A 13959-nucleotide genomic window follows, 5' to 3' on the forward strand; every position below is an offset into this window, starting at 1 on the left:
AAGCGGCGAACAATTTCAGACATCTCTTTTCCTGTCTATACAGTAAAGACTGTTTTTGTATAGTTTTTAGAAAAATTATTTTTCTCTAATCCCTTTTTTCTTGACTACTTGATATTCCTTCCAGGTCTTTTTCTTTGATTCTATTCTGAATTCTATAGTTAAAGTAGTATAATGGAAGAGACTTAACTTGTGTAATAAAATTACTGTGAGTGCATGTATACACACATGCACGCACAGTACTTCTCTTCCATAAGTTAAGTTGAGTTCACTTCCACAAGGCAGGATCATTCCTATCCAAACCATCCCAAACAAATGTTTGTCTAACTTTCCCTTAGAAACTTTTAATGATGGAGATACCACAACCTCAGCAGGCATTTTTGTTTTAATGTTTAACTACCCTCAAATACAGAAAATTCTTTCTGATATCCAGCCTGTATCTCCCTTGATGAAATTTAAGACCATTATTCTTTGTAGAAAAAAAGGGATTACAGAGAAATTGCGCACACACGTGTGTGTATACACAGACTTAGGTGCTATTTCAGTTTTAAAATCTGTATAAATATTGATATTATACTTGATGCATTTAGAGATTTCTGTTTAGTTTTTGTTTTTTATTAACACTTTTGGCAATTGATGGAAGAATTTAATAGTTTAAAACCATAATCAGTTGTTATCGAATTTAATGTCAAATTTAATTTTAGACTTACACATTATATTTCATGGACCTTTTGGCTAAGGAGCTGCAGAAGATTTCGTGCACCCATTTGATTCTTCCCATCTTTCAGCTTGCTGAGGTTATTGCTCATGAAGTTCTGGAAAGTAAAACTCTTTCTGATCTCTATCATCTCCGGTTTGTATTGGTTATTTGCTTTTCCAAAATGGGAGAGTTATGCAGTCTTTGGGATTGGAAATCAGAATCATTCCAACTTTAAATTATAGTTTTCTTTTTTTATGGCTTTAAAGTCAGTGGTGCTCCTTATGTTAACAATTAATAGTTTAGGATAATCTGCAGGCCAGCCTTTTTGCTTGCACCAACAAAAGGACAAAATATATTAGGTAGTTATGCCTTGCATTATGTTAGCCTGCCCATGTGAAGCAAGTGTTATCTTTTAAAGTCTTTCATTTTTGGTGGCCAAAATTCCATAGTGCTCACTTACTTTTCTGATCAGATTAATAATATAGTATCTGTAAATTGCTAAGTGTTAAATGTTAAAAATGTTTAATGTGCAGGAAACTGAATTTGTGTATCCAATACCATTGCCAGTTTAAAACAATATTTGTGACATTTCATAAAATAATAGCCCTTAGTATCTAGATAGAGCTTGACATTTGCAAAGCTAGTTTTTTAAAGCCCCTGAAACTGGACTGTCAGCAGTATTCTCAGAACACATGTTCACCTAATTACTCTAGTTACACTCACAATACAAGTATAAAATGGAGTTTTGAATTAGGAAACCAAAAGGCATTTCAAAGTTGTCAAGAACTATTTTAGATAGTTTAGATAGGTCGTGTTGTATTATGTAAATGCAACTCTTCAGAGAAAAACAGAAATACTGTTCAGTTAATACACACATTTTGTAGTGCCACAGCATTGAAAATTATTTTTGAGACTTTTCATCCTTAGATATCTAATTTCACTTGAATATACTCTTCCAAGAATTTTAGATTATTTAATACATTTTAAACTTTTCTTAGATAAGAATGCAAGCTTATAAACAGGAATGAATGGAAAACATTAAAAATGTACCCTATTTTAAAGTCTATTTATATCAAGAAATGTTAGGAGTTTTTTGTGATTGATAAGGAAATTTATTTTTTTGTTTTCGAAGAATTGCCCTGATATGTTCAGATATGAAGTTGAATCAGGCATCTTCATATCATGAGAAAGCAGTTGGAGAAGCATATATCAATGAAGTGGAACAAGCAATGTATGTGTTATTACAGTCAGCGTTATATACGCATCTTTATTTTCCATGGTTATAAATCAGTAATATGTAAGAAGATTTATTTTTAAAGTGCCTTTCCTATCAGCAGCTTTGCTATATTTGGGGCAGTGCACAAGTTGGTTGAGATTTGCTACATATTTAAGAACTGCCGGCATAAAAAATGTAGTATAGTAACAGTTCAGGTTTAAAAGTGTTTTTAAATATATGTTTTCATTTGCTTCCCTCCCTCCTTTCCAATTTAGGTGTAGACAAGAGATTGCACTGGAAAAGGAACATAATGTACCACAAAAGGAAGATGAAATAAGTGAATCATTTGAACATACCAAACCAGATGAGAGCCCCTGGAGCAACTCAGTTACAGCAAAGGAAAAGGTTATTTAATTTACTTCCACACACAGATGCTATTGAACAAAGTTTCTGTGCTTACTGGCTTTCTAGAAAGATTACAGTTTGTTGTTGGTTTCAATCAAGTCAGCTGCTTTTAAAATCAGTGTTAAACTCTGGGGGTCTTGTTTCTTGAATTCTTAGATGCTCTTTAAGATTTCTTCCATTTGATTTCTCTTGCTTGTCACCTGCATGTGAGCTGGGTTTGTCCAACATGAACAACAGATGTAGGCTGCAGCAGGATACAGCAAGAGCTGAATGTATATATGGTCATACAGTCCTGGTCTTTGCACCAGCTGACAGGAGCAGTTTCCTTTGGACTGCCCAGTGTCAGTGCTAAAGATAGAGTAGGAAGAAAAGGAGTTCCAGCCTAAACCTGCAAACACAAATTGCCTTTATGGCACCATAACATTTTTTATGGTGGTCCAGAACTTGAGCAAACAGATGTCTTAGCTCTTTGTCATGGCACAGATACCTAACTGTTGTGACAGTGATAACCCTAGTCATAATTTGTGCTACCTTTTTGCAGCCAACATTTTTTTGGTTATGGCAAACAAATGCTCTGTGGCTGCCTGCACTCTCCAGCTGCCCTAGGCAGAAGCTTTGCAGGCTTCAGGGGCTCGATCCTGCAAGACAGTGGCAGGTTGGGGTGAGACAGGATTGGGTAGTCTTCTGTAGGGGGATTCCCTGATGTGCATATCATGCTGCTGTGCCCTGGGTTGAGGTACAGTCTGCAAATGTGGAGGGTGAAACCCCTATGGATGTTTCCCTTTCTGTGTCTGTAGACATGTACTGGGGAAATTTCCTGTAGTGTCATTCTCCTAGTGTACATATACTTCCATGCCCCAATGTGGGGTACATGTCTGTTAGCATGGAGGGGGAAACCCCATGGGAGTTCCTATCTCTGCACTTGAAGGCACATGCTGTGAGAATCCCCTGCAGGCATATTCTCCTTCACCCAGAAATGGGGGGAAGGTCTGCAAGTGTGAGGTTTCTCCTGCTTGTCCATGTGTGTCAAGTCAGGGCATAGCACCTGGGGTCATTTTCCTGCAGGATCAGGCCCCAGGAGCAGCAGGGGCCCAACCCTGCAGGACAACAGCCCCAGCAACATCTGTAGACATCAGCAAAGCAGATCAGCTCTGCCACAGCATGTTGCTGTACAGCTGATCACACTTGAAAGATGCCATCTGTTTCCAACCTTGATACCATTTTTTCTTCACTTGATTATCTGACAATTTTCTCTCCCCCTTGCGGGCAGTTCTGGAGGTTGGCACAGATTAGTTTATCTTTTTTACCTCTCCCCTACCTTACTTTAACAAGGCAATATTTTTCCCTTACCTTGATTACCTTGTTGCTTTCTATTTGTTATGCTTTTATTTCTATTTCTTTTTATTTCCTTTTTATTTACAAGTATTTCCTTTTTTCCACATTACTCTCTCCCTTTGCCCTCTTCCTTCCTGTGACTTCTTCTATGTTGTGTCATTAGTAATCTCCTTAATATCATCATCCAGGTCTTCATAAAGTGTCCTTCAGACTCTGTTTTGTTGCTGACAACAAAGGTCAACTTTTTCATATGAGATTGCCATTATTTTTGCTAGTCAGAGTTCAATTATATAGTGGCACATGTCACTGATTGGTAATGCAGATTCCTTTAGTCCAGGGGCGGGCAATTATTTCAGGCAGAGGGCCGCTTACCCAGTTTTGGCAAGCTGTCGAGGGCCTCACCATCTTGGGGCCAATTTCTCAGGGCCAGCACTGGTGGGGCCCAGAGAGGGGCACAGGCTGGCAGGGGTCTGTGGAGCCGGGCTGGGCTGTACCAGCAGGGAAAGGAGGGAGCTGGCCCAGCTCCACAGAGCCCCTGCCAGCCGGCACCCTGTACCCCTGCCACCGGCACTGGCCTCGTGCACCTGCTCACTCCCAGTGCCCCCCAACCCCGCGATACAAGCGGGGGCAAGAGTTCAGCCCCGACCCCCTGCTCCCCAGCAGAAAATGAGCTGGTGCTTAGCGTGGGAGAAAAGGGGTCCCTCCCCTACCCCATGGCCAGTGTCCCTGCTGCAGCTGCTCACAGCCCGTGCAGGGCTATCCCGATCAGGCACAGGCAGCCCCATGTGGGCTGCGAGCAATTGCAGCGGGGGGTGCCGGCATGGGGCGGGTGTGGGGCTGCTTTTTCCCGCACTCAGCAACAGCTTGTAACCTGCCCCGACTGCCAGCCTGGCCCCACACTGGCTCTGGGCTCAACTGTCGGGGCTGTGCTGTGGCGGCAGTGGCTGCAGCCGCTGCAGCCCCCCCCCACTTGCTGCACCAGTCAGTGTTTGCCACCACTGCCTCTAGGTTGCCCAGCATGCAAGCTCCGGGCAAGTGACACCAGAAAACACTTCCCAGCATGGCAGGCGGGGGTACCACAGCTGCTGCCACCTTCATGCACAGCCATGACGAGCGAGCCCTGGCAGAGGACCCAGGCTGGCTGCGGGGGTGGGTGACAAGCTGTTGCTAAGCGTGGGAAAAAGCTGCCCCTTGCCTGGCCCATGGCCAGCGCCCCTCATTGCAGCCACTCGCAGCCCGTGTGGGGCTGCCTGTGCCTACTCAGGACAGCCCCGCATGGGCTGTGAGCGGCTGCAGCTGGGAGCGCCAGCCACGGGCAGGGGAGGGGCCGGTTTTCCCTGGGCTCCATCCTTGCCTGGGGTCCTCCCCTGCCCTTGCCCCACCCCTTACCTGAGTTTCCAGTGCAGTCACATGGTCCTTGCTGGGGCTTCTGGCTGGGGGGGTGGGCCCTGCTATTGCAGGAGCCCACCAGGCTTCCCCTGGGTCCTACTGCCCCTGGTTCCTGTCATTTTTGACAGGAACCAAAGACACATTAATATTAATTTTCTAAATTTTTTAGGGGCCTCGCAGGCCAGATAGAATGGCCTCACGGGCCACATGCGGCCCACGGACTGTATTTTGCCCACCCCTGCTTTAGTCCTTCATGAAGTTTAGATCTCACCATTAGCATGTTTTCTCCTAGAGCTTAACTTAATTTGTATTATAAAACAGGAGATGCAATATTAGATTTAACAAATAAGATTTTCAATTTTAATTTGAAACAGTCTAGTTTTATAAAATAAAGTGGTAATTTGAAGATACTTTATTACTTTTCAGATTTTAAAGGTAAATGCGTCAACTGGAAAAGGCCTGAGTGGACTTTCTTTTCCATACCTCTGGATTGACAAAGCTGAAGTTCTCATTCAACTGGGCTTGTATCAGCCAGCAAGGCTGCTGCTTGCAGAGGCACACAGCGCAACTCAGGTATATCAGAAGTAGCTCAAACCTATCAAGCAACATTTAGCAAATCTAAAGAAAAATGTTCAGCATGGCAGAATTATTACTAATGGTAATGATAGTCAATCTGCAAAAATTTGTATACATATTTCCCTTTTTGGGTTTAAACTTGTATTAACCAGACCCAAAACCATTATTAAACTGAGAAAGTAAAAACAAATCTTGCAAAAATATTGTAGGCAATGGTTGATCTTCTGCATCATGGTGTATATACAAGAGGTCTAGTTAGGTCCTGGTTGAATCAGCTTGTGGCTGACAAGCCCAATTCAAGAGCAGCACAGTTACAATTTTCACAGAACTGTATGTTATCTGAGTTGGAGTCCAAGTTTGCAGCATGCTGCTTTCTTCTTTTGCATTTTCCTCCCATCCTCTGGATCAAAGCCACTTTATGTTAAGCTGCACCTAGTGCCAGATGTTCCCTCCAGATTGGACAGGATTCTGCACACTCCTCTCAGCTTTCTACATTGATGTTGAATTGCTTCATATCATGGAGGGCAACCCTGCTTTCTAGAGATGTCTCAAATCTCAATATACAAAATATTCTTGGAGATATGGCCTTTTCCCATTCTCCTGACATGGTATTTTTATTGCAACCTTCTCTTCTTTATAGTGGTTTCTAAGTGTGTTTGGTATTCTGTCGTCCTACTTTATTTTCAGAATCTTAAGCAGATGTGGAAGCTGTTCAGTCTCTTGATGTGCCTAGCATAAGTAGTGCACATTTCTGAACCATAAATTGGGGATAACAGCACACAAGTCTCGTACATTCACGTCTTCACCTTAGCTGATAGTTTGCTGTTATTCCAAGAATATTGAAGTTATTTTTAAAACACTGTAAGAAACCTAAGACCCCTGGCAGATGTTCATATAAAAGGCACTGTGGGATCCCAACAACAATCATGGCATGCTAGAAGGTCACAGCAGGAAGCTCATTTGTGGGATCAGGGATCAGATCCCAATCATGCCATATTACTAGTGCAGGGGGAGCCTGTGATCAGGATCCCAGGCTCCCCTTGCACTAGCAAGTAGCAAACCAGTCAGATGATCTTCATAGGTCAAGAGCTCCAATATACCCCCAGGACTGGGAGCACCGATCAGCTGCTGTTTGATCAGCAGCTGCAGCTCTGTCTCTGGGGAGCAGTGGAGACAAGGTCTCTGATGCTCCCCAGAGTCTGGGAGCACAGAGCTGCCCTTTACTCCGATACATGTCTTAAGCAGGGAGTCCTGATCAGCTGCCGCTCTGGGGGACAGTGGAGCTGTTGTGCCAAATTTAGTTAAGGGGTGGGGTGAACAGAAATGAAATGATTGGTCAGACTATTCCAGTCTTAAATCCTAATTTATTGAACACATAAGCAACACCATTTTTTTTTTTAAAACAAGGCTTCAAATGCAGCATTTAACCTTTAAGCAAGCCCTAACAGTCCATATAGATGTCCTTACATAAGTCTTCTGTTGGATACAGTGAATTCAGCTGACTAGGCATTTGTCACTGCACCAGGATTTGCCCGAGTCATCATCATCATCTTGGCTTCAAGTTTCTCTAAATTTGTGATGCCTTTGTTTGCATTTTAGGCTGTTTCTTACAGTGTTAAGCAGCTTTTATGGTGCTTGACATTCAAGTCCTGTGTTCTGTGCGGTTTCTTAAGTTTTGACTGCTGTGGTACAATTTCATTTCACTATTTGTCCAGTTGCCCTTTTCTGCTCATGTGCTTTCTTTGTGGTTAGTTGCATACCTTTTAGCTCTTCAGTTTTGCAACACTTGTGTTTAGCCATCTCTGTGTGTGTGTGTGTGTGTGTGCATGCATGCTCACGTGTATACATATATACATATATAATTTTGTTGTTGTTGTTTAAGCTATATTCCTTTTGCACAAATATCCACCAATTATATTTTACAATGGTCATGTTTTCCTGCTGTTTTAGACTATTAAACACAACTTCTTTAACTTTCTTCTGACATGGGTTACAAAAAGGTTACCTTACACTGTGACCCACTGCTCTGCTTCATTCCGTTAATTGTATAAAAGCACAAAATGGCATTGGTTATGCTAAGTATTTTGCTAAAGCAGATTTCAGGCCTACAGAGATAAGTCAAATGAGATACTCCCAGCCTTGGGCATGTACCAGCAGGGGTAGATCCAGGATTTGAAAAATGGAGATACAGGAGTAGCAATCCTGTGTTGCAGGAGTTGCTGCAACCCCAACTTCCAACCTCTTCTCACCCCCCTCCACCCACTAATGTGGGTGGACTACACCATGGAAACCACCAGGGAAATTTTTTCAAGTCCTCAAAGCAGATAAGAATCCCCACCCTTACCTCCTTGCTGAGAAGCATTTCCCATCCACCCCTCCTCCCACCTGCCACTGCTGCTTTCCCCTGTCCTGTCGTTCAGAGCCTCTCCTGCCTGCTCCAGCTGGGCTGCACAGGGACTGGGCTTAGGTGGAAACAGTGACGGCAGCAGCAGTGACAGGTAAGAATGGGTTCCCCTGGCAGCAGGTACAGGGAGGGGGACCCCCCCACCACCACCCAAGTGCATGTGTTTTTATCCTCATTTTATCTTGTCATTAATTGCATTAATGTGTGGGCAGATTACTACTTAAGACATGATCAGTGGCAATGCGTAGGGGATGCACGGGGGCCCACATGCACCCCTCAAGAGTGCTGGTGTATCCCCTGACAGGCTGCACTCCCCACTTAGACAATGGGTGGAGGGGGCAAGTGGGAGTGCTGGTCCTGCCCTGCGAGTGCCAGCTGGGAAATGGGAGCACTGCAGCTGCTTCCAGGAGCGCCATGGCCACTTCCAGGAGCACTGCAGCCACTTCCCGGTCAGCAAGTTTGGCGCAGGAGATCTGCTGACTGGTTGCTGGTGGGGTGTGTGCCCCTCCTGACTAAGGTGGCACCAGTCACCCATGGATGTGATTAACTGACTAATTACATTTTAAATGCAACATCCACCAAGATTATAAGGCTGAACTGAAAAGAAGTTTAAGATTTAAGGCTGCTTGCAGATGTGGGAGGGAAAAAATGGCACTTCACTTTACTTGGTATGCTCCACGCTGAGCCCAGTGAGTGCCCAGAAGAGGCAGCACGTTAGTTGCACCTGGCTTTCCCAATGTCTGTAGAGATCAGGTGCTTTAGTAGGGATTTTTGGTGCTTTTATCTAATAGCTGATTAACTCAACTTTAGATTAAAGCACCAAAAAGCCCTGCTGAAGCACACGATCTGTACAGACACTATAGAACCAGGTCAAATCAACATACTGCTGCTTCCAGTACAGCCCTTCTTTTCCCCTCCATGTCTGTCAGTGCCCTTAAAGTAGCACAAACCACTTTACTGCTGACCCTGCATTGATAAGCTAGGAAGTAATATGACCACTAAAAAGTAAATTCAGCCTGCAGATACATGCAGAAACTCCCACAGATTTCACGTTTCATTCTAAGAATATAACTCAAAGGATAAGTCTGCATATCACAATGTAGTGCAATGCAGATAAACTTGGGACAGCTGAGAGAATACTGAAAACAGCATAATGCAGCACACTGCCTTAACTGTATACCTTGCTTCTCAGTATGGTTTAGTTGTACAGACACAGCTGTATTACTTTTCATATCCATGTTAACTTATTCAGACCTAGCTAAAACTTTTGTATAAGACTGCATTGTGCTTTGTAGATGCATCCTAACCATTAATAGAAAAAGGTAAGATCTCTTAATTATATCTGAAATACTCTTTTCTTCCCCCCTAGGAGCTGAATGATGGTTGTGCTGTGTCAAGGTGCTTATATCTACTTGCTGTACTGGCTAACCTAGAAAAAAACTATGGGCAAGCAAAAGCACTGCTTGAGAAAGCACAGACCATAGGAGGAAAGGAATGGTTTTGGTACAGTAGCACTCTGAGTCTCATAGAGGCAGTTCTAGGGAAAGATGAAGAAGAAAAAGAGAAAGTGGTAAGAAAATAACACAGCTGTTGTTCACTTGCCTGAGATAGTGTATAGCTTTTAATTATGTAAGAATTGTGCTATGTAACCTTTTAACTTATGCACTAAAAATAACATATTTCAAATATAATGTTGTTCTTATTCTCTCCCCATCCTCAACACAAATTCCCAGACATTTACAGACAAGTGGTGTTTTGATGGTTTAACATCAAATAAAGCTCATTGCTTAGCATAGCTGTATGTTGTAAGTGTTATACTTTTTCTAATTACATAACAACAATTATCATTAGCACACATAAGTGAAATCCAGTGATCTGATTTGCCAAATTAGAATGCTTGTGGTTTGGTCAGAAAGAGAAAGGAAAAGAGAGAGCAGGAGGGAATAAGTAAAGCGATGCTATTTGATAAGTATATATAAAGCACTAACACTACCTGTGAACTATGGTTTGACAAACTATTTTTATGCATCCTTTGTCAAAGTAAAACAAGTTGCATTGCAATTTTACATGACTGTTTTCTCTTCCATGTGATGTACATGCCTAATTCGTATTAACATGAATAGAAATTCACCTTTACACCAAATGGAAATTGTATTCCTAATTCTCATTTTTCAAAGAGGTAATTGTTTTTGAGTCAGAAAGATTTTTTTATTCCTACAGTAGTTATAAAAAAATCCATTGACTATATAACCCTTAAGATGTGAGCTAACATTTCACAAATTTCAGTACCATTATAGAAGTTACATGAGTTTCTGATTGCACAGGTTTAAAAGGTAATATTCTAAATAAAAGGGGGGGTTTTGTCTCATGGAAGCTTAGAAAAATATAATCTTTTCTCTGATGAAGACCTCATCACACTTTGATATGCCTATTTATTTATGAAGTGATTAAAGACTTGTTTTAAAGACAACAATAGTTTTGTAATTTGTTTTGCAAATAACTTTTATCAAAGTACAGACTGCTATGTTTTAGCACTTCTTATTGTATAAAATTAGGTCTTCTACCTTATATTTGTATTTAAACTGGTTTTCAAATATGACACTACCAGTAGAGAGATACTGGCAAATCCTCCCTAGTGGAGGTACAGCTTTGAGCACAAAAGAATGTCTTTGCTGCTTCTATACTGACAAAAGAATGTTTTTAATGATATAACTATGTGTACATACAGTTGCTTTAGTTACATCCAGTAGTGCCATAACTTTTTCATATTCCTAACCAGTATAACTGTTGGCAAAACGTAATGACATCTGCACTAGGGCCTTTTTTCCACAGTTTTTTTTGCCAGTCAGAGATCGTACCTCGTTACATTCCCGATCAACGTAGGTATATCAGCAAAAATCTGTAGTGCACACCTGGCCTAACTTTGGAATAATGAGGAAACTCAAGCAGAGAAATTTGAATAGAGTCGAGCCCAAAGTGAACCTGTGTAGAACTATTAAATGAGATTGTGCTGTTTAGAGTGTATGAAAATTATTCAAGAAATGATTCAAGAAAAACTTGATAAACTCAAAAATTTTAGGAGAATATAATAAAGATTTTCTGCGCAAGTGGACAATCTAAATATTTAAAATTATTTAGAAATAAAAAGACAGTTCTAATAATTATGGTATTATTTGCAGATTTGCAGAATTTTGCAAAAAAACGTAAATGTGTTCAGATCCATATTAGTGGAGAGACCTAACAGAGAGTCTGAACTGGGTTTTATGATTACCGCCCTGGAAGCAAGGTAAATTTTTGTCTAGTAAAATGTTTGTGCTATGTTTGTAGTATTGACATTGTCTATGGTATGAGTTATGTTGCTTTTCAAGGAGAAAAGCATTAGTTAGTTTAGATATTAAAACATTTTTCTGGCCATTCTGAAAATGTTTCAAGTCTTTATATACAATTTCATATATCCGTCACGTTTTTGCCCACCACCTGCATGTCTGTTGCATCCTTCTGAAAAACCTCAGAAACACTTCTCTCTATTTACATTTTTATAAAGGTTGGTTAAGATATCTGGGACAGTCTGAATCCTGCCACCCATCCCCATGGCCTAATCAATGAGCCTGTTTGCTATTACTGATTTTGGCATTTAAATTGCAATAAGGTTATGGATTTTTTAATGGAGGTCACCGGGTAGTTTATGTGCCACAAAATATTGTGTCGGCTGTATAACATTAAGATCACGAGACCCACGTTCTAAAATATTTCCTATTGAGGAACTTTATTCAGTCCCCATCAAGGTAGAGAATAGATTTTTCCTGTGCAGCTAAATTTTCTAATTCAGCCGGCACATCTACATGAGACGCTACTGCACTGGGTGCTAACTGTGCAGCGATGATACTGCATAGTAGCATCAGGGGAAAAAAACCTGCAGCAATGGTACTGTGCAGTAACGGGAGTTACTGTGCAGTCTACCACTCATGTAGATGCAGCCAGTCTGTACTTGTAATGAAGGTCTGAGAGCTTAGTTTAAATATGCTGATTTCTCACTGGGGAGCAAACAGCAGCATAAGATGTGGGCTTGACTGTTGTCATCTCTCAGATTCTCCCTTGCTATTTAAACATTCATGGAGAATCTGGCCCAGAAATTTGGGGTCAGAAATAATTCATATCCCTAGAAAAATTATAGGTTATTCCTTTAATTATTCCTCAGTTATTCAACCCAGTTTTAATTTGTGATGTTCTACATATGTTTAAGTGTTTTATCCTTAAGTAAATTATTTTAATATTGTTTCTGTTTATTAGTTCTTCTTTCTTATTTTTGTGTATTATATATATAGCCAAGTTAAGTGACTCTTATCTTCCTATATGGTTTTCCCTGTGCAGCTGAGATCTGCTTTGTCTGAACTGACGGTAGTAATATTCTAGTCAGACATTTTGAAAGCCTTCTTCTCAACATTATAATCCAAAGGCATGTCTACAATGCAGACTGCTCTGGAAGGTTGCTATAACATGAACTAGCTATAAGTGAGTTGTCTAATCTACTGGGAGATGTTTCACTGCAGTATCAGGGTAAATTACCCCAAAGAACAGGGTAAATTAGACACAGGGTTCTGTATTTCCATGGCTAGACTTCTTCCAGTAGTAGACCTCACTTACTTAAAGATAACTCAGTTGCCTGCACTAACTGCAATGTCAATAACTATGAGATGTCTGAATTAGAGTAATCCAGGAAGCCATTCTTGTTTTAAACACTAAATTTGTTGGGAGTGAAATACAAAATCATTTTACAGTGTGTTATACCTCTTACATCATATTATTTGGAAGGATTTACATTATAGACAGTGAAATGTGTGTGTTGGGGAAGAGAAGTGAGAGGGAAAGGATGCACACCATTTTCTTGCAAAACTGTATAATTTTGGGATTAAAGAGGGAAGAGTAAAGAACCTATTAAAGAGGACTTTCTTTTACTTTGGTGTTATTTTTTAGCTTATGTTAATATCATTTTAAAAAAATTAAGTGATATCTCCCTTCAGGTCAGTTACAAATTATGTTACAGAAAATAGAAAAGGGAACATATAGCAATATAATACAGTCAATATCAGCACAAATATTGGGATAATACTTGGGCTGTTTTTCGGAACTCTTACCCCAGTGTTAACCTGGATTCCTGTTTTCCATAGGAAAACAATTATTCAAATAAATTTTGCCCAAGATTCCATGAAAATGAATGCCGAGTCTTCTCAGTTAACAAGTATACTACAATTGTATGAAAAATTAATTCAAGTTGAGGATGACTTCCGTCGTTATGGGTATAAAGACCACAGTGCTGAAATCCTACAAGAGCGTGCAAATATTCACAGGTAAACCTATACATTTGCTGGCAAATTTTGTTACATCTTCCTTAAGCCACACTGTGTGTGATTTAGGTTTAGATTTTAGGTATGAAAAGTGAGGGGGGGTAATAATATAATCTATTTTATATCCTGATTTGGGGGGCCACATTCTCACTATTGATGGAACCACCAACGCACCAAAGTGAAGGAGTTATTGCTTCTTTGCATGTGCATCTGCTCTCACAAGTTTTATGGTAAGCTGCACTAACTTTGAAACTGAACACCAAGATCTCCAAAATATCTACTGTCTTCCCCACTCCTAGGATAAGTTAGTAGCTGAAACATCCCTTAGTAAGAGTTTTATAGTTTCATTGTTGTTAGGGGCTGGAAGGGACCTTACATATCATTGGGTCCAGCCCCCCTGCACTTGGGCAGGAAAAACTGCTGCGATCAGATGACCCTGGCAAGATGGGTGTAAAGATACTTTTAGAACACCGCCTGGGTGGGTGACTGTACCACCTCTGGGCAGGGCCTGTTCCTAACCCTCAGTACTCGACTTATAAAGTTTTTCTTATGTCTAGCCTGAAGCAATCCTCAATCAGTTTGTGCCCATTAT

General features: G+C 40.9%; 1 protein-coding gene across 1 annotated transcript in view; it reads left to right on the forward strand.

The window, feature by feature from the left end:
• The window catches only part of CFAP46 (cilia and flagella associated protein 46), a 159419-nt gene that overhangs the window by 90280 nt on the left and 55180 nt on the right, over positions 1–13959 (forward strand). Inside the window, exons 33-39 of the mRNA XM_090058073.1 lie at positions 702–850; positions 1830–1928; positions 2189–2318; positions 5469–5615; positions 9392–9592; positions 11202–11308; positions 13191–13370. Coding sequence (XP_089914199.1) covers positions 702–850; positions 1830–1928; positions 2189–2318; positions 5469–5615; positions 9392–9592; positions 11202–11308; positions 13191–13370 — 1013 coding nt within the window. The remainder of the gene's footprint in view (positions 1–701; positions 851–1829; positions 1929–2188; positions 2319–5468; positions 5616–9391; positions 9593–11201; positions 11309–13190; positions 13371–13959) is intronic.

This window comes from Crocodylus siamensis, chromosome 7 (assembly GCF_052110815.1).
Source record: "Crocodylus siamensis isolate JL-2025a chromosome 7, ASM5211081v1, whole genome shotgun sequence".
Classification (NCBI taxonomy): Eukaryota; Metazoa; Chordata; order Crocodylia; family Crocodylidae; genus Crocodylus; species Crocodylus siamensis.